Source organism: Palaemon carinicauda, chromosome 27 (genome assembly GCF_036898095.1).
Source record: "Palaemon carinicauda isolate YSFRI2023 chromosome 27, ASM3689809v2, whole genome shotgun sequence".
Classification (NCBI taxonomy): domain Eukaryota; kingdom Metazoa; phylum Arthropoda; class Malacostraca; order Decapoda; family Palaemonidae; genus Palaemon; species Palaemon carinicauda.
In genome coordinates this window covers 24981267-25003766 of record NC_090751.1, presented here as the reverse complement: position 1 = coordinate 25003766, position 22500 = coordinate 24981267, and the positions used below count along the sequence as shown (strand labels likewise).

General features: G+C 34.6%; 1 protein-coding gene across 1 annotated transcript in view; it reads left to right on the top strand.

The window, feature by feature from the left end:
* Window positions 1-21740, top strand: part of LOC137620848 (bromodomain-containing protein 4-like) — a 24807-nt gene extending 3067 nt beyond the window's left edge. The window contains exons 2-4 of the mRNA XM_068351296.1: window positions 198-647; window positions 17467-17874; window positions 19986-21740. Of these exons, the coding sequence (XP_068207397.1) occupies window positions 198-647; window positions 17467-17874; window positions 19986-20837 (1710 nt within the window). The 3' untranslated portion in view covers window positions 20838-21740. The remainder of the gene's footprint in view (window positions 1-197; window positions 648-17466; window positions 17875-19985) is intronic.
* Window positions 21741-22500: the final 760 nt, after the last annotated feature.

The following is a 22500-nucleotide window of genomic DNA, read 5'->3' as shown; positions in this document are numbered from 1 at the left end:
AGAATACAGATAATGATACATATTAAAGAAGTTATTGCACTGTGTGTTATAAAATGTGCATGCCTATAGTGATAGACATAATGATATTGATTAAACACTGATGATAATGGTGTGTTTAAGCTAGATGTGGTTTAATCAGTTTGAATATTATCTTAATAACAGCACCAGCTGAAATCAATCTTTTCTTGGATCTACAGGAAGATGAATTCAAGGAAGCAGAAGCTGAGGATGGTGATGGAAATGCAGTCGAGGAAGGTGTTGGAAATGCATTCGAGGAAGGGGATGGAAATGCAGTCGAGGAAGGGGATGGAAATGATGCCAATGAAGCGGAGACAGTGCTCAGTGAACCGTTCAATCCACCGCTCGGTCAACCACTCAATCCACCCCTCAACCAACCGCTCTATCCACCCCTCAACCAACCGCTCTATCCACCCCTCAACCAATCAGTCAATTCACGGCTCAACCAACCAGTCAATCCATCACTCAACAAACCGCCCAATCCACTGTTCAACCAACCGCTCAGCCAACAATTCAATCCATCACTCAACAAACCGCTCAATCCACCACCTTTGAAAAGAAAACACTCTACGGCCCCCCAACTCCGAAAAAAACGGGGATGTTCTGCCCCAGAGGCCTGTGGAGATCAGGCACGGGACTAGCAAAAGCAGCTACGCCTTCCTCGGGAAGTACGTGGCCAAGAGACTAGATTACCTTGAGAACAAATCCCCCGAAATCTGCTCCATCGTGCGGAAGTTGATCTGCGATGCCATATACGAAGGGGAATCGGGAACTTTGGGACTTCTTGCGCAGATCGTCAGCCCGGTTGACGGGCACGCCATCATACAATTCCCTATGTCACAAGTGCAACTGCCTGGAAAGGTAGTGTAAAATCCGCTGTAGCCGGCCAAGCTTCCACCAGCAAATCCTGCAAGAAACTTACTCCCAAGCAAGGTGCACCTGGTCCAGTGTTTTGAGAGGAAGCCCAGTACTCTTCTCAGAGTTTTGTAGACACGTGGAGTCCATTATCATTGGTTTGTAGATACTGGGAGTCCATTATCATAGAGTTGTAAACACTGGGAGTCAATTATCATAGGGTTGTAGATATATGAAGTCCATTATTAGTTTTGTAGATACTTGAAATCCAGTATCAGTTTTGTAGATATCCGGAGTCCAGTATTAGATTTGTAGGTTATCAGTATTGTAGATATAGGGAGTTAAAAGTTTTGTAAATACAGGGAGTCCAGTATCAGTTTTGTAGGTACGGGAGTGCAGTATCAGTTTTGTAGATAGTGAGTCCAGTATCATTTTAGTAGATAAGGGGAGTCCAGTATTATTTTAGTAGATACGGGAGTCCAGTATCAGTTTTGTAGATAGGGAGTCCAGTATCAGTTTTGTAGATAGGGAGTCCAGTATCGTTTTAGTAGATAAGGGGAGTCCAGTATCAGTTTTGTAGATACGGGAGTGCAGTATCAGTTTTGTAGATACGGGAGTCCAGTATCAGTTTTGTAGATAGGGAGTCCAGTATCATTTTAGTAGATAAGGGGAGTCCAGTATCAGTTTTGTAGATACGGGAGTGCAGTATCAGTTTTGTAGATACGGGAGTGCAGTATCAGTTTTGTAGATAGGGAGTCCAGTATCATTTTAGTAGATAAGGGGAGTCCAGTATCAGTTTTGTAGATACATCTAGTCCAGTATCAGTTTTCTAGATACATCTAGTCCAGTATCATAGGTTTGTAGATTAGAATTAGATACGCAAGTCTAGTCTCATAGGTATCTAGATTAGAATTAGATACTCGTCTAGTATTATAGTTTTGTTGATTAGAATTAGATACTCAAGTTTAGTAACAGTTTTGTTGATTAGAATTAGTTACTCGTCTAGTATCATAGGTTTGTAGATTGGAATTAGATACTCGTCTAGTATCATAGGTTTGTAGATTGGAATTAGATACTCAAGTTTTGTATCTTAGATTTGTAGGTTAGAATTAGATACTAATTTCTAGTAACATAGTTTTGTTGGTTAGAATTAAGTACTCGTCTAACATCATAGGTTTGTTGATTAGAATTAGATAAACAAGTCTAGTTTTATAGGTTTATAGATTAGGTAAACAAGTTAACCATCATAGGTTTATAGAATAGATACTCAAGTCTAGTATCATAGGTTTTAAATTAGGTAAACAAGTTTAGTATCATAGGTTTGTAGATTAGAATTAGATACTAAATTCTAGTATCATAGGTTTGTAGATTAGAATTAGATATTCAAATCTAATATCATAGGTTTATAGATTAGAAGTAAGTACTCAAGTCTAGTATCATAGGTTTGTAGATTAGAATTAGATACTAAATTCTAGTATCATAGGTTTGTAGATTAGAATTAGATATTCAAATCTAATATCATAGGTTTATAGATTAGAAGTAAGTACTCAAGTCTAGTATCATAGGTTTGTAGATTAGAATTAGATACTAAATTCTAGTATCATAGGTTTGTAGATTAGAATTAGATATTCAAATCTAATATCATAGGTTTATAGATTAGAAGTAAGTACTCAAGTCTAGTATCATAGGTTTGTAGATTAGAATTAGATACTAAATTCTAGTATCATAGGTTTGTAGATTAGAATTAGATATTCAAATCTAATATCATAGGTTTATAGATTAGAAGTAAGTACTCAAGTCTAGTATCATAGGTTTGTAGATTAGAATTAGATACTAAATTCTAGTATCATAGGTTTGTAGATTAGAATTAGATATTCAAATCTAATATCATAGGTTTATAGATTAGAAGTAAGTACTCAAGTCTAGTATCATAGGTTTGTAGATTAGAATTAGATACTAAATTCTAGTATCATAGGTTTGTAGATTAGAATTAGATATTCAAATCTAATATCATAGGTTTATAGATTAGAAGTAAGTACTCAAGTCTAGTATCATAGGTTTGTAGATTAGAATTAGATACTAAATTCTAGTATCATAGGTTTGTAGATTAGAATTAGATATTCAAATCTAATATCATAGGTTTATAGATTAGAAGTAAGTACTCAAGTCTAGTATCATAGGTTTGTAGATTAGAATTAGATACTAAATTCTAGTATCATAGGTTTGTAGATTAGAATTAGATATTCAAATCTAATATCATAGGTTTATAGATTAGAAGTAAGTACTCAAGTCTAGTATCATAGGTTTGTAGATTAGAATTAGATACTAAATTCTAGTATCATAGGTTTGTAGATTAGAATTAGATACTCTAAGTCTAGTATCATAGGTTCATAGATTAGAATTAGATACTCAAATCAAGTATCATATGTTTTTAGATACGTGAACTCCATTAGTCACAGAATGATTCTTCCGGGAAATCTTCCTTTACAGAATTAGCCCAGAAAGTCTAACCAAAATGCCTTGAGATCACAACTGTTAGAATCATGTTTTAGTTGTTTGTAAGTGTTCAGTTAGTGTGGTAGCTCAAGGGCTTTAGAACCAATGCTACTCATACCAGGACCCTCCCTCTTTTGTCCTTATTGGTGCCAGTGAGGTACTGCAGGTACTCTCTCTCTCTCTCTCTCTCTCTCTCTCTCTCTCTCTCTCTCTCTCTCTCTCTCTCTCTCTCTCTCTCTCTCTGCGCCACTCACCATTTGCTCAGGAACATTGTTGTTCTTTTCTTTTCTTTATTATAGTGTCGTAGGCTTGACGCATTCACAGTTGCTTTCTGGACCTACACTTCCCTTCTCTACATGTACATAAAATATCTAAACCCGTTTAGATACTAATTTTTAAGGCTTAGCTCGCTTCAATGATAGAATTGAATTTAGTCAATATAGATTTTGTATTTTTTATCTTATTGTTTTAAGATAAGTCAAGTAATACAAGATAAATTTTGTTTTATATCGGATGTGCAAGATAATGCAGTTATTTTTTTACCTACTTATATGGGAATAAAGCCATACATTTGCTCAATTACCCTTAAATAAACTGGTTTACACAACCTTTGTATTTCATTATAACTTACCTATAAATATTCAGTACTTTGGAAATAAAGCTATAAATTTGCTCTGTTATTTAAAAATAAACTGGTTTACAGAACCTGACCATTTAATCAAAACTTACTTTTAAGTATTTGCACTCAATACTCAGCGTATAATACCGAATTTCTCCTGAACGATGACTGATAAACTGGCCGGAGCTCTTGCTAAGTCTTGATTGTGGTCCCATTTTCAAAGTTAGTAAAACAATTTGATTGGCCGAGCACGTAGTCTCGACTCTTGCACACCCATACTTGAGAGAGAGAGAGAGAGAGAGAGAGAGAGAGAGAGAGAGAGAGAGAGAGAGAGAGAGAGAGAGAGAGAGAGAGAGAGAATAAAACTCTCCAAATATCGTGATTTGGCGGGAAATGTGACGTCACCAGAGCCGACGGCCTAGTGACATCCCTGCTCGCCAACGCCGAGTCCCTTGTCAAGAGTCGGACTCGTTGGCAGATTTCTGTCATTAGAAAATTATCAAAACTTGCGCAATGCTTGACAACTGTACAGTTTATGGTTGTAATAACTAAAAAAAAAAAAACAGTACATAGGGAATAAGTTACTTCAGAATTCCCAGAGACAGCGAGACTAAAAAAAAGTGGCTTCAGGCTGTCATCTCTTCAGCACATTTTTCCAATGTTGATTATATATAGGTAAGATAAATTATTTATCTTTTAGCCAATGTTAGTCAATAAGCGGCTACTGTTGTAATAACGAGAGGAAAGGTGTCTGGTTTCAGTTTCATCAGAATAGATACTCACAAGAACGTCAGCCGGGCAAGCCCAATCCCACACTGTGGTGTCCAATCACAGCTGTGGCTAGGTGGCCTTTCCAGTAAACAGCTTAAACTGTTTACTGCCATGTGAGTGCTTGGCGATCACGTTACATGTTACCACTGTGGATTTTGTCTCACGGTAAATTATAGGTTCAACCGTTCAAAAACATATGTAAGGCATCAAAATCTGACTGAAGAACTTGGGAAGACGAATCTTACCAAAGAGCTGTTTGGTGTAAGAGATGGTGTTGGTGGGTTTATTATTGTCCCCATGAGGTGAATGTGTGTGTACCAGGTACGCATTCAGTGATATGTGCTTGGAGAATTTTCGTTTTTATTTATAATTGTGTAGTTTTTAAATTTTGACAAAAATTCTCTCTCTCTCTCTCTCTCTCTCTCTCTCTCTCTCTCTCTCTCTCTCTCTCTCTCTCTCTCTCTCTCTCTCTCCCCTTCCAGTTTAGCTTTAAACATTTTAATAATAATAATAATAATAATAATAATAATGTTTATTGGACAAAAACATATATACATACAAAATATTTACAAAAAAGATTCGGTCCAAGCCCATGTGGAGCAGAGCTCTTCGGGCAATAATACAATAAAATAATATCATCAATTAAAAAAATTTATAAAAAGTAAATATTGATATCGATAAACTAAATGTACTCATATATATACATAAGAATATACATATGCATACACATACAAATACATATACACACACATGTACATATACATACACATGTACACATAGACACATATAAATGAGATTTTTAGCCTAAAAATAAATGGAAATGTACAGTATATTCGTATAATAAAGTATGATAAAGAAGGGCGGAATAATAAATAGTACAAATTTTGAATTTAAACATTGATATGGTAGAAATGCTAGACTTACAAATGTATACAAGCAATAAAGAATATAAGAATTAAGAACATTATTGCATTAATGGTTAGTTCATGAAGAAATGTCTACTAATAAAACTTAGTACACAGATAATAACATATTAGTATATGATTTTTTAAAAGATCGAATGCTAAGCAATGCCTTAAGATAAGCAGGCAGAGTATTCCATTGTTTAACTCCCTGATAGAGATAAAACTCTTCACATTTCTTTACACGTACGAAGGGAAGAGTTAAGTTAGAGTCTCTTGTTCCATATTGGTGTGCTGATTGTACCTGAATTATTTTTTGTCTAATGGATGGATATTTATGCAGCGAAAGGGTTTGAAACATCAAATTCATTAAGGAGAGTTTGTAGGTATCCTCCAACTTCAGAATCGAGAGAGACCGGAATAGAGGTGATGTATGAGCTAAATAATCACTCGAAGTTATTATTCTCACCAGTTTTTTTTTTGCATAATGATTAGCGGTTGCAGGACGTTTCTACTGCAACTCCCCCACGCTGTAATGCAGTAATTTAGATGAGGAGATACTAAAGAGTGGTAGAGTTGTTTTAATATATATAGCGGGAAATAATCCTTCAGCCTATATATGATACCTATAACTTTGGAAATTTTATTGACTATCATATCCACATGCTTACTGAAGGTTAATTTATTGTCAAACATTACTCCTAAAAATTTTCCACTGGATTTCTGGTCAAGAGTGTCATTTCCTATTGCAACTCTTATGTTACCGGGAACTTTGCGCAAAGAAAATATTATGAAATATGTTTTTCTCTCATTTAGGGTCATTTTGAATAGCTTAGAATTAAAGAAAATTAATATATGATTTTTTACTCTGGATAATATCTTTATTATTATCATCATCATCATTGTTTCCGTTATTGTTCTGACATTATGACAGTATGATATTAAGTGTGGTGAAAAAAATGAGAAGGGCAGGTTTTCGAAACGCACTTATATTTCCTAACGTGCTTCGCCCTCCTGCTTCTTCAGAGGAATGCTCGTCTTACAGGATATGCTAAGCAATAATTATAAAAGTTGAAGTTTAGTTTCCAACTTTTCCAAGTGACGCAGGTACTGGTGGCTCCCAGATATTCTTCTCATCCAGTTAATCTTGACTAAGGTCAACCTGGTCCACCCAGGTGCACAATGTATACATTTGTGAAACTAGAGGGGCACTCATTAGAGAGTATTCCTTCGCTACGCCAAGCAGTCTTATTTTGCTCTTAACTCCGAATAAAGACGAAAACACTGCAATGGTGTTATTATCAGATTTTGTAGCAGGAGTGTGGTTGGGTCGATCTTTGGGTCTTTTGGCAGACGACCCAAACCTAATAACTTATATAGTGAATAAAATGTCAAAAACCAAGTTTATATTGAGTAAAGTTTATGTGAATAAATTAGACAAGCTCTTTACCAAAGATTATGTACTTAATGCTATTGTAAAATAAAGAATAAAAAGAAATATAAGTTACTCTGTAGGATATAAGGCTTACATACTTTGTTATTTGTAAAGGATGTAATTTATTATTATTTTATATTGTATATATGAAGTCATTGTATTGATCCTTTTATAAAATTTAATAATAAAAAGATAAAAAAAAAAACTCCGAATAGGTCGTCACTACTCTTTTTATGATTAATAAGGGTTGTGGTGGCCCGTTGGAAGCGTCCCTGCCTTGTGCTCGCCAAGGCCCATGGCCTTGGTGCTCGCCAGACTGGGGTTTTGAGTCGCGATCAGACTCGATAATTTGTTAGTGTGTACGAAAAAGGATTATAATTTAATAGCGCCACTGCATTAATAATAATAATAATAATAATAATAATAATAATAATAATAATAATGTTTATTGGACAAAAACATATTTACATACAAAATATTTACAAAAAAGACTCTGTCCAAGCCCATGTGGAGCAGAGCTCTTCGGGCAATAATACAAATAAAATAATATCATCAATTAAAAAAGATTTTTATAAAAAGTAAATATTGATATAGATAAACTTAATGTACACATACATATACACAAGTATATACATATGCATACATATCCACATACATATACACACATGTACATATACATACACATATACACATATAAATGAGATTTTTAGTGTGTACGAAAAAGGATTATATTAGCGCCACTGTATTGATAGTTGGTTATTTATGTGCTGTTTGGGTCGGTCAGAAGAAACGATATACGAAAGAGGAAACAGATGCCTTTCTTAAGAGTAAATTTCAATATGATCGGTGGCTTCTGAAAAATATCTATAAAGAAAGAATGAATAAAATGTTCACCAAAAAGTATATAAATTATTGTTTTTGAGTGACTAGAAATTAAAATCAATATGTGTAATGTTGTAAATTGTTAAATTAGATGGATTTGTTTATAGAAAAATGCAATTAAATGTGATTATACTGTAAATATTGTGATTGTAAAGAATATGTAATTTAACTTTTTAATGAAAAGAAAAAAAAAGTGTGTCCAACCTCACTATCGTTGTGAGGTAAGGGTTTGGGGAGCGTATACCTGCTGAGTCATCTGTAGCCATTGCCTAACCCTCCATGGTCCTTACTTGGGTGGAAATGGAACATGGGCGCTGATTATACAGTATATATATATATATATATATATATATATATATATATATATATATATATATATATATATATATAAATGTGTGTGTGTGTGTGGTCAGTCTGCTTGCTAGGACAATACTGTCCCTTGCTCTGCCACTCACGAGTAGCCTTTAAACCTTTAAAGCTGTTCAAGACAGGCCATGGGAACACCCCCAGAGAAGGCAAAGGATGTATCAGTAAATCCGTACTTCATACCCTCGATGGCCATCTCTCAGAGGTTATGGATGTCAAAATAGGTGTTCCCCAGGGATCAGTCCTAGGCCCGTTATTTTTCCTCGCCTATATCAATGATCTACCTTGATCAGTAGGTAGGTTAAGCTCCATACTCTTTGCCGATGACACTACGCTTCATTTTAGACATAAAAATATCTACTCCCTCTGTGATACACTAACTGCTGATTTAACTCATGTAAAAATCTTTTCCCTACGTAGAGTTCCGGATAACATAAGGGTTGCTATAGGAAATCACACTCTGGATTCATCACCATTATTATAAATTTATTTTTTGTATCCTTTCACAATTGCACTTTTTACTTATTTTTTTTTCTTTCTCCGTCTTTCATAACGATTTTCTTTTTATACAGTCGTAAATATTTCATTATTATAAGCCTAAAGTTTAATTTTAATTCCCTTCTAATTATCTGTTCATATTATTTAATATTTCCCATTTATAAAATTTGTTAATTTTATGAATGCTAATCCTGTCAATCATGCTGATCCTGATGAGAACTTTGTAGATTTTGTGAATGCAGCCGATCTATTTTCCTGTAAATATTATACCATTGATACTTTTAATGATTCTCTCCCTGATCATATGCGGCAATGCCTTTCACTAATAAGCCTTAACATTAGAAGTTTTAAGAAAAATCACGACGAATTTATTGGTTATTTGAAAAATTGCAATCATGAATTTGACATTATAGTGCTAACTGAAACTTGGGCTAAGCAAGAAACACATTGCATGAATTCACTTCCAGGGTATAATGCTTTTCATAATTATCGTGAGGGCCGGAGGGGCGGTGGTGTGAGCATTTTTGTTAAAGATTCACTTTTGTTTAAACCTCTCGATGAGTTAAGCATATCTACAGATAATTTTGAAAGTGCCGGGGCAACAGTTTCTGTTCCCAATTCCTCTCATTCTGCTATTATCTTAGGTATATACAGGCGTCCAGGAGGTGACGAAAATATGTTTTTCAACTCGCTAGAGGCGGTACTAACAAGTCCAGGTATCTCTTCTGGGAATACTGTTGTCACAGGGGATTTTAACATCTGCCTAATGAGGGAAGGGGAAAGCGAGACCACACGGAGACTGATCAACACAATGCGGTCTTTCGAATACCGACCATCAATAACTAGGCCTACCAGAATCGGGTCAAATGACTCTCTTTCCTGTATCGATCACATTTGGGCCAATAATAACCTCGTTAGTAACTCTGGGATATTTTTAGCTGATATCACTGATCATTTCCCAATTTTCTGTAGCCTTTTATTGCCTGCACTAAGCAGCATGAATGACAAAATGAGAATTCAATTTAGAGACATGAGCCAAATTAATGATAGAAAATTTACAGAACTACTCCGGGGTAGAGACTGGTCAGCGGAATATGGTCACGCCTCCTTAAATCCTCACGTAGGTGTGACCTCTTTCAGTGACAAAATTGACAGTTTCTTCAATGAGTGTTTTCCCCTGAAAACAAAATTTGTTAGTGTTAAAAGATTGATGAATAGGTGGCTTTCCAAAGGACTTCTTAAATCAATTAATATTAAACATAATCTGTACCGAAGAATGAAATTGGGTAATTATAGTAGCCAACAGTACAATAACTATTGTAATCTGTTATGTACATTAATACGCAAGGCAAAGAAAAACTATTTTGAGAGTACTTTTGACCAACTCCGTAGAGATGCCAAAAAATCTTGGGACTTAATCAACTCGTCACTAAGGCCGGGCAGAAAAAAGAGTAGCTCACTCAGAAAACTGATTCGAAACGGGGAAACCATTACTGACACTAAACAAATTGCAAATGCTTTTAATCTTCATTTCTCTACAATAGGCGTTACTCTAAGGGATGCTTTACCTCAAAATATTAACTTAGATTTCCGTACCTATTTGCCTCCCTCAAATCAGCAGTCTATTTTTTTTACCCCTTCATCTCCATTTGAAGTGATGAACATTATAAAAAAACTGAAAAACAAAAAAGCAAATATTCATTCTCCTCCTACAAGATTATATAAGAACAATGCTAACCTACTTGCCTTTCCTATATCTATGCTATTCAACCGTTGTTTAGATGCTGGTATTTATCCTGACATTTTGAAAATTGCATGTGTGACTGTGTTACACAAATCCGGTGATATATCAGATGTTAATAACTATAGACCAATTAGCTGCCTTCCTTTGTTGAATAAAATATTTGAAAAACTATTGTATAGTCGACTTTACTCTTTCTTCAATAGTTGTAACATTTTCTCTACGTGTCAGTATGGTTTCTTACGAGGCGTAAGTACTAGTGATGCCGTTCATGACCTCCTTGAAAATATCTATAATGCAATGAATAAAAATGAATACCTTGGTGCGGTTTTTTTGGATTTGAGCAAAGCCTTTGATACTGTGTCTCATGATATACTACTTCAAAAGCTGGAACATTATGGTATACGAGGCAATGCACTACTCTTACTCCAATCCTACCTGACAAATCGAAAACAATTTGTCACGCTCGATGGTCATCTTTCAGAGACTATGGATGTCAAAATAGGTGTCCCCCAGGGATCAGTCTTAGGACCGTTATTTTTCCTCATCTATATTAATGATTTGCCTCGTTCAGTTGGCAGATTAAACTCCATACTTTTTGCCGATGACACCACGCTCCATCTTTGTCATAAAAATATTTATTCTCTTTGTAATTCTTTAACTGCTAACTTAAATAATGTTAAAAATTGGTTACTATCGAATAAATTGACCCTAAATGAGAGAAAAACATATTTCATAATATTTTCTTTGCGCAAAGTTCCCGGTAACATAAGAGTTGCAATAGGAAATCACAATCTTGACCAGAAATCCAGTGGAAAATTTTTAGGAGTAATGTTTGACAATAAATTAACCTTCAGTAAGCATGTGGATATGATAGTCAATAAAATTTCCAAAGTTATAGGTATCATATATAGGCTGAAGGATTATTTCCCGCTATATATATTAAAACAACTCTACCACTCTTTAGTATCTCCTCATCTAAATTACTGCATTACAGCGTGGGGGAGTTGCAGTAGAAACGTCCTGCAACCGCTAATCATTATGCAAAAAAAACTGGTGAGAATAATAACTTCGAGTGATTATTTAGCTCATACATCACCTCTATTCCGGTCTCTCTCGATTCTGAAGTTGGAGGATACCTACAAACTCTCCTTAATGAATTTGATGTTTCAAACCCTTTCGCTGCATAAATATCCATCCATTAGACAAAAAATAATTCAGGTACAATCAGCACACCAATATGGAACAAGAGACTCTAACTTAACTCTTCCCTTCGTACGTGTAAAGAAATGTGAACAGTTTTATCTCTATCAGGGAGTTAAACAATGGAATACTCTGCCTGCTTATCTTAAGGCATTGCTTAGCATTCGATCTTTTAAAAAATCATATACTAATATGTTATTATCTGTGTACTAAGTTTTATTAGTAGACATTTCTTCATGAACTAACCATTAATGCAATAATGTTCTTAATTCTTATATTCTTTATTGCTTGTATACATTTGTAAGTCTAGCATTTCTACCATATCAATGTTTAAATTCAAAATTTGTACTATTTATTATTCCGCCCTTCTTTATCATACTTTATTATACGAATATACTGTACATTTCCATTTATTTTTAGGCTAAAAATCTCATTTATATGTGTCTATGTGTACATGTGTATGTATATGTACATGTGTGTGTATATGCATTTGTATGTGTATGCATATGTATATTCTTATGTATATATATGAGTACATTTAGTTTATCGATATCAATATTTACTTTTTATAAAATTTTTTAATTGATGATATTATTTTATTGTATTATTGCCCGAAGAGCTCTGCTCCACATGGGCTTGGACCGAATCTATTTTTGTAAATATTTTGTATGTATATATGTTTTTTGTCCAATAAACATTATTATTATTATTATTATTATTATTATTAAGTCCAGTGGTAAATTTTTAGGGATAATTCTTGATAAACTAACTTTCTGTGAGCATATAAATATGACAGTTAATAAAATTGCCAAAGTAATGGGTATCATATATAGATTAAAAGAGTATTTCCCCTTATATATTATAAAACAATTGTATCACTCGTTAGTATCTCCTCACCTAAATTACTGCAATACGGCGTGGGGGAGTAGTAGTAGAAATGTCTTGCAACCATTAATTGTAATTCAAAAAAGACTGGTAAGAATCATAAGCTCCAGTGATTACTTAGCTCATACATCGCCACTTTTCCGGTCTCTCTCAATATTGAAGCTGGAAGACACTTATAAGCTCTCCTTAATGAATATGATGTTCCAAACACTTATTTTGAACAAATTTCCAGATTTAAGACGAAAAATAATTCAGGAACAATCAGTTCATCCATACGGAACAAGAAATTCAAACTTAAATCTTCCTTTCATACGTATTAATAGATACGAGCAATCGTATCTATACCAAGGTATTAAACTTTGGAATACTCTGCCCGCTTATCTAAAGGCACTGCTTAGCGTTCGGTCTTTTAAGAAATCATATACAAATCTCCTGTTATCTGGGTATTAAGCTTTATTAATAAATATTTATACTTGCCTACCTAACCACAACGCAAGTATGTTTCATTGTTTAGAATATTTTTTTATTTGTAAAACTAGTTCTTTTACTGAGTTTTTTGCTTAATATCTACAATTTTTTCAATGTATATACCATTAGCTTTCATATACCATCTTTCCTTTTCATATAAATATGCATTTCCATTTGTTTTTAGGCTAAGATTCTCATTTAAATGTATCTATTTGTATACATATGATTATGTATATGTATGAGTACATTTTGTATATCTATATCCATATTTACTTTATTTTTTATTTTTACTTAATTGATGATATTATTTTGCTGTATTATTGCCCGAAGAGCTCTGCTCCACATGGGCTTGGACTGAGTCTTTTCTTTTTGTAAATCTTTGAATGTAAATATTTTTTGTCCAATAAACATTATTATTATTATTATTATTATTATTAAGTAGGTTGAGATGTACAGTCAAATACAACGGGCCTGTGTACTGTCACCCGCCCGCCCGCCCGCCCCCCCCCCCCCCTCCCAATATCTATAGATTCCAGAACTTCCAGTGTGGAGGAGTTTGGTTGTTAGGGGGAAAAGGACCGGGTAGGGGGAGAATGCCGGGTGGGGGAGGGAACCGGGCAGGGGGAGGATGCCGGGTGGGGAAATAACTACTTGTTAGAGCTGTGTGATAGCAGAGGAAGCCCAAAACATAATGTATGAAAGCAAATTCAATATGATTTCATATGTTCCTAGTTCTATCTTTATTATTTTACTTAACTTGTAATCATATGGTATATGTGTTGTGTTGTTTCCTATACCATTCTCACGAATAGCTCTCCTTAATGAATTTGATGTTTCAAACCCTTTCGCTGCATAAATATCCATCCATTAGACAAAAAATAATTCAGGTACAATCAGCACACCAATATGGAACAAGAGACTCTAACTTAACTCTTCCCTTCGTACGTGTAAAGAAATGTGAACAGTTTTATCTCTATCAGGGAGTTAAACAATGGAATACTCTGCCTGCTTATCTTAAGGCATTGCTTAGCATTCGATCTTTTAAAAAATCATATACTAATATGTTATTATCTGTGTACTAAGTTTTATTAGTAGACATTTCTTCATGAACTAACCATTAATGCAATAATGTTCTTAATTCTTATATTCTTTATTGCTTGTATACATTTGTAAGTCTAGCATTTCTACCATATCAATGTTTAAATTCAAAATTTGTACTATTTATTATTCCGCCCTTCTTTATCATACTTTATTATACGAATATACTGTACATTTCCATTTATTTTTAGGCTAAAAATCTCATTTATATGTGTCTATGTGTACATGTGTATGTATATGTACATATGTGTGTATATGTATTTGTATGTGTATGCATATGTATATTCTTATGTATATATATGAGTACATTTAGTTTATCGATATCAATGTTTACTTTTTATAAATTTTTTTTAATTGATGATATTATTTTATTGTATTATTGCCCGAAGAGCTCTGCTCCACATGGGCTTGGACCGAATCTTTTTTTGTAAATATTTTGTATGTATATATGTTTTTGTCCAATAAACATTATTATTATTATTATTATTATTATTATTATGTTTTGTTTGGCAATGGATTTTGTCCCGACTGAAAAACTCAAGCACAAACTGGGATTCTCTCTCCTTGCTTAAGGGCACCTCGGGCAAACTATTCTATCTGATTTCTCTTCCTCTTTTTTTTTTTCTTAAGTTCTTATAGTTGATATATGAAATATTTATTTTAATGTTCTTACTGTTCCTAAAGTATTTTATTCTAATTGTTAGATACTTCTCTTATTTCCTTGTTTCCTTTCCTCACTGGGCTATTTTCCCTGTTGGGGCCCCTGGGCTTATAGCATCCTGCTTTTCCAACTGCGGTTGTAGCTTAGCAAATAATTATAATAAAAACTGACTGCTTAGCCCAACAACATTATCAATACTGGACAGAAGTGGAGTAACTGAGAGAACCATAGACGATTATATTTATATGGTTGATGTTGTAAATGTTTGTAATGTGACACCTTAAAAATTACACACAGACATATCCATTATGTAATTCCAAACATACATATACACATATACATGTTACATATTGAAATGCCAAGTACCTTAGAGATCCAATTTGCTTGTGCAGACACCGAAGCGGCTAAATATGAAATAGTAATTGCTTAGTGATATGCCTAAGGTGCGGTATGGTATGGAATTTGGCCATTTGAATCGTACCATTTTGTATTTTGGCAAGATTACTGTACCGTCCTTTAGACTAAATACGTAACGTACCGTACCGTAATGCTAACCTTGTTAACATCTGAATTAAAGTTGAGAGCGGAGGATTTGCTAACTTAGATGTATATTTCTTTGCAGAAGTAAGAACATTTTTTTTTTCAGAATCTGCCCGTGAACATGATTATTAAAAATAAAAACTATGCTTCTGGAAGAAAAATGATTTGCTTAATAGCATGGTGTACAGAGAGTCAAAGTCAAAGTCAAAGTCAAAAGTCAAAAACCTTTATTCCATTATAAAATGGTTATTCTGTTACATAACAATATAAATTATTTACATAAAATTCACAATAATTGGATTGTAAAAATTTAGGATATATATACATTCAAGTAAAATTTAAAAAATATTGCTTAAGTTTCTTTTTGAATAAATCAGTACTAACATTTGTACATTTTCTTATTTCCAGAGGTAGTTTATTCCAGCAAGCTGGGCCCCTTATTGCCATTGAGCGTGAACCCAAATCCGTTCGATAGCTGTATACATATAGATTTTCATTCTGTCTGGTTAATGCATTCCTACAATTACCAACTGTAGGAAATGTGTATAGCCAGTTGGGATATTCTTTTCTCAAACTTTTAAAAACAAAAACACAAACATCGTACATACACTTTTCTTTTGATTTTATCCACTTTAATTGCTGGAGGGTTGGGGTGATGTGATCGAGAGAGAGAGAGAGAGAGAGAGAGAGAGAGAGAGAGAGAGAGAGAGAGAGAGTTTTGGTAAGATGAAGTTTAGATGTTTAAAATTAAATGATTAGATTTTCACATGAATTATATCATAAATGTACTATACAGCATATGATGTAAACATTGAAGATTAAGTGTTTTACCTCTTACATTACCTCTTTTGTAATGTGTAAATCTGTTAAAATTCAGATATTGTTTTTTTTATCTTTTTATTAAAAAGTTAAATTACATATTCTTTACAATCACAATATTTACAGTATAATCACATTTAATTGCATTTTTCTGTCAACAAATCCATCTAATTTAACAATTTACAACATCACACATCTTGATTTTAATTTTCAGTCACTCAAAAACAATAATTTATATACTTTTTGGTGAACACCTTCATGGGAAAAATAGGCACCAATAGAACGAGAAAGATTTGTGGAACTTCGCCTCATGGCGTCAGCAACGTTCGCTAGTTTGGGTCTATTTTATTAGATCTCTTGGAAAAGTAGTCGCCAGTCGAAACTGCCTGAACGCTAGACGTAACTGACAGGTTTCCAGATTTAAGACGAAAAATAATTCAGGAACTATCAGTTCATCTATATGGAACAAGACATTCAAACTTAACTCTTCCTTTCATACTTATTAATAGGTGCGAACAATCGTAACTATATCAAGGTATTAAACACTGGAATACTCTGCCCGCTTATCTCAAGGCATTGCTTAGCGTTCGATCTTTTAAGAAATCGTATACAAATCTCCTGTTATCTGGGTATTAAGCTTTATTAATAAATATTTATACTTGCCTACCTAACCATAATGGAAGTATCAGTTTCATTGTTCAGAATATTCTGTTTGTAACACTAATTCTTTTACTGAATTTTTGCTTAATATCTAAAATTTTTCAATGTATATACCATTAGTTTCATATACCACTCTTTATTATATAGATATACCTTTCCATTTGTTTTAGGCCAAGAATATCATATATATATATATATATATATATATATATATATATATATATATATATATATATATATATATATATATATATATATATATACTTATGTATATATGTGTGCATTTTGTATATCTATATCAATATTCTTATTTTTTTTCTTAATTGCTCCACATAGGCTTGGACTGAGTCTGTTTTATAAATCTTTTATATAAATATTTTTTGTATAATAAACATTATTATTATTATTATTATATATGTAATTGTCTGTCTGTTCAGCTGATCGCCTACCTAATATCAAGAGAGGCAAAGTGGGCGGAGTTAAGTCAAGCCAACAGGCATCCCATTCCCCACGGTCCTTATCCTTAGTTTACTCGTCAGTTAAACTCAGACCTTTCGGGACATCCTACCTCACATCTTAAGTGGCTGGTTCGAGATGGAGACAGAATTCCTGAAGGATTTCATAGAACTCTACAAATCCTGCCCATGCCTTTGGAAAGTGAATTCCCCCGAATACTCGAATGAAAGGCTGAAGAATCAATGTTACGAAGAGCTGGTGCAACTGCTTCAGACGGTGGAGCCAAACGCAACTAAGGCCTCGGTGCTGAGGAAACTCAACGGCCTTAGGTGCACGTTCAAGATGGAACTGAAGAAAGTCATGGCCTCCAAGAACTCCGGGCTGCCCCCGGACCTCGTGTACCAGCCGAAACTATGGTATTTCGACAGCCTGATGTTCTTGTGTGACACTGAGACGGAGAATGACGAGGAAAATCGCATGGTCTTGAGATTGTCTGACGATGTAAGATATCTTTTTACTTCTGTTTTGTTTATACAGTAGTAATATTACTATTCACACATACATGCATCAGGTTTCTAGTAAATGAATTGAAATATAGTTAATTACATTAAAGTATGTACTTGTATGTAGTTAATGAGGTAATTGTATTTATAATTAACTACGTATATAAAGTAATTGATAGTAGTGGGTGGTACTTATAATACTACTATTTTTGTCTGTCTTGTCATTCTGTCTCTTACTTATCTCATCATTTCTTCGATGTTCTCTCTCTCTCTCTCTCTCTCTCTCTCTCTCTCTCTCTCTCTCTCTCTCTCTGCCACTGTGTGTGTCATTTGTCTCTCTCCCTCTCTCCTTTCTTACTTCTCACCTTAGAGGAAAAATAACCCACCCTCTGTCCTTTTCCCTCTCTTCATCCCTTGACCTCACGCTGTTCCCTCTCTCCATTTCCCTTCGCGCCATTTTTGTTTACCTGTTTGTATGTATAGTACCATATCCCTAGTTCCCCACACCTACTGTCACCCCCTCTCCCTCCACAATCTCTGCATACCCATAAAGCTTACATCCACCTCTCTCTCTCTCTCTCTCTCTCTCTCTCTCTCTCTCTCTCTCTCTCTCTCTCTGTTATTCTATTTACATAGCTAGTTGTACCGCAGTTGATTTTAACGAGCAACTACCGTTAATCATAGGAAATTCCTAATTTGGTCATTGGGCAATAAATGACAACAGCACGATGCTAAGCTTAGTTAATACACACATTATATATATATATATATATATATATATATATATATATATATATATATATATATATATATATAGAGAGAGAGAGAGAGAGAGAGAGAGAGAGAGAGAGAGAGAGAGAGAGAGAGAGAGAGAGAGAGAGAGAGAGAGATTGTGTGTTAACTATTCCATTTTTTCATTTACTGGGCTTGGCCCAAGAGAAATTACTGCAAAATAGTCCCTCGCGTGCATGTATTAACTGACAATTTTATTTTTTTTTTTTTTACATCCAAATCTTTCTAGATTGTAAAAAAAAAAAAACAATATAATCATTTTACAATGTTAGACTAATGTCACATAGGCCTACAGAAATAAACTCATAAAATATTTTAATATATTTCAAAACATCTGATGCACTGCGTCTTTCCCTTTCTCTGAAATACTTCCTGTATTTGTATTTGACAATTTTTTCCATTTTACTTACTTGGCAGAACGTTACTTGAAGCGTTTTTCGGCACCACGATGCCGAAACCGTTTTTCGCATTACATCAAATGCCTGTTGAACGATAATTATAGCTTTTCTCTTTCCCACTCCAGTGTCTGGGGTATCCCACTAACGACTTTTGATAAGATTAAGCTGTTTCTTTTCATTGTTGTTTAGATGTTCAGTCAAGATTTGACAAAATACCGAGTAGTATGCAATGTGAAAAGCTGAATGCATTTGAATGCACACAATAGAATTAATTACTAAAGGTGGTGTAGTAAAGTAAAGTAAGAGTGGGTTGAGGGACGATGACGATGCACAAGATTTTCCCGCGCGTTCTCATAGGCTGTTGTTACTGCTCTTAAGGTATTTTATTCTAATTGTTAGTTACTTCTCTTTTAGTTTATTTCCTTTCCTCATTGGGCAATAATCCCTGTTGAAGCCCTTGAACTTATAGCATCTTGCTTTTCCAACTAGGCTTGTAGCTTAGCAAGTAATAATAATTATAATAATGGTAATAGATACGTATTTATTGCATGCCCATGGTCGTCTACGGTAATCTACAGAGTTGAAGAGTAGAAATCAGAACCGAACTAAAGTCAAGCATGCAACATTTTGTTGTTACAGTTAAGCAAAACGGGAAATATAGGGAAAGAAATGTAGGAAAAACTGTATTGAAATTTTCTCAGCTAATTGTTGGATAATTTCAGCATTTTGTAAGGAAAGATAATGGTACAAATTAAAGAGGTTATTGTACTGTGTTATAAATATGTGCACGCTTATCGTGATAAACATGATTTTGGCTAAACACTGATAATAATGTCGTATGTAAGCCAGATATATGATTTATTCAGTTTGAATATCAATAACAACACCATGTAAAATCAATCTTTTCATGGATCTACAGGACTTAGAAGCAGATTATGATGATGGAGTTGCAGCCATGGATGCGGAGGATTTACTCCTTAGTCAACCTCTCACTTCATTACTCAACCAACCGCTCGATCCACCGCTCAACCAACCGCTCAACCAACCAATCAACCAACCGCTCAATCCACCACTCAACCAACCAATCAACCAACCGCTCAATCCACCGCTCAACCAACCGCTCAATCCACCACTCAATCCACCACTTAACCAACCGCTCAATCCACCACTCAATCCACCACTCAATCCACCACTCAACCAACCGCTCAATCCACCACTTAATCAACCTCTCAATCCACCACTTAAACCACAGCTCAGTCCACAGACCTTGAAAAGAAAAGGCTCTACGGCCCCCAACTCTGAACACAATGGGGGCGTCCTACCCCGGAGGCCTCTAGATATCAGTTACGAGACTAGCGAAAGCACCTATGTCATGTTCGGGAAGTATGTGGCCGAGAGACTAGAGGACCTCGATAGCAAATCTCCCGATTCCTGCGCCATCGTGCGGAAATTGATCTGCGATGCCATATTCGAAGGGGAAACGGGAACGCTCCGACGTATTTCGCGGATCGTCAGCCCGCCCGAGGGGCACATCATCCTGCAGATCCCAACGGGGGAATTGCATATGCCTGCAGAGCCAATGCCCAATCCGACACAGCAGCAGCAGCCGCCGCCGCCACCGGCCAAGCTTCCAATACCAAGGAAACCAAAGATCCGTCCACCACCACCAGCATACCCACACAAGAAACCTGTCACGAAGGGAAGTGCACATGGTCCAATGTTTAGAGAGGAACCCCAGTCCTCTTCTCAGTTTTTTATTAGTAGTTCATAGCCATAGGTTTGTAGATACGGGAAGTCCAGTATCATAGGTTTGTAGACACGAGTTCCATTATCAGTTTTGTAGATTCATGGGGTCCAGTATCAATTTTGTAGATGCATGGAGTCCAGTATCAGTTTTGTAGATACAAGGAGACCAGTATTAGTTTTGTAGCTACATGGAGTCCAGTATCAGTTTAATAGATAATGAAGTTTAGTATCATAGGTTTGTAGATTTGAAATAGGTACTCAAGTCTAGTATCATAGGTTTATAGATTAGATACTCAAGTCTAGTAACATGTTTATAGATTAGAATTAGATACTCAAGTCAAGTATCATAGGTTTATAGATTAGAATCAGGTACTCAAGTCAAGTATCATAGGTTTATAGATTAGAATTAGATGCTCAAGTCAAGTATCATAGGTTTATAGATTAGAATTAGATGCTCAAGTCAAGTATCATAGGTTTATAGATTAGAAATAAGTATTCAAGTCTAGTATCATAGAAGTTAGAATTAGGTACTCAAGTCTAGTATCATGAGTTTATAGAATAGAATTAGATGCTCAAGTCTAGTTCATGGGTTTATAGAATAGAATTAGATACTCAAGTCAAGTATCATGGGTTTATAGATTAGAATTAGATGCTCAAGTCTAGTTCATGGGTTTATAGAATAGAATTAGATGCTCAAGTCTAGTTCATGGGTTTATAGAATAGAATTAGATGCTCAAGTCTAGTTCATGGGTTTATAGAATAGAATTAGATACTCAAGTCAAGTATCATGGGTTTATAGATTAGAATTAGATGCTCAAGTCTAGTTCATGGGTTTATAGAATAGAATTAGATGCTCAAGTCTAGTTCATGGGTTTATAGAATAGAATTAGATGCTCAAGTCTAGTTCATGGGTTTATAGAATAGAATTAGATGCTCAAGTCTAGTTCATGGGTTTATAGAATAGAATTAGATGCTCAAGTCTAGTTCATGGGTTTATAGAATAGAATTAGATGCTCAAGTCTAGTTTATGGGTTTATAGAATAGAATTAGATGCTCAAGTCTAGTTCATGGGTTTATAGAATAGAATTAGATGCTCAAGTCTAGTTCATGGGTTTATAGAATAGAATTAGATGCTCAAGTCTAGTTCATGGGTTTATAGAATAGAATTAGATGCTCAAGTCTAGTTCATGGGTTTATAGAATAGAATTAGATGCTCAAGTCTAGTTTATGGGTTTATAGAATAGAATTAGATGCTCAAGTCTAGTTCATGGGTTTATAGAATAGAATTAGATGCTCAAGTCTAGTATCATACGTTTGTAGATTAGAATTAGATGCTCAAGTCTAGTATCATAGGTTTATAGATTAGAATTAGATGCTCAAGTCTAGTATCATATGTTTTTAGATACGTGACCTCCATTAGTCACAGAATGATTCTTCCGGGAAATCTTCTCTTACAGAATTAGCCCAGAAAGTCTAACCAAAATGCCTTGAGATCACAACTGTTAGAATCATGTTTTTGTTATTTGTAAGTGTTCAGTTAGTGTGGTAGCTCAAGGGCTTTAGAACCAATGCTACTCATACCAGGACCCTCCCTCTTTTGTCCTTACTTATTGGTGGCAGTGAGGTACTGCAGGTACACACTCTCTCTCTCTCTCTCTCTCTCTCTCTCTCTCTCTCTCTCTCTCTCT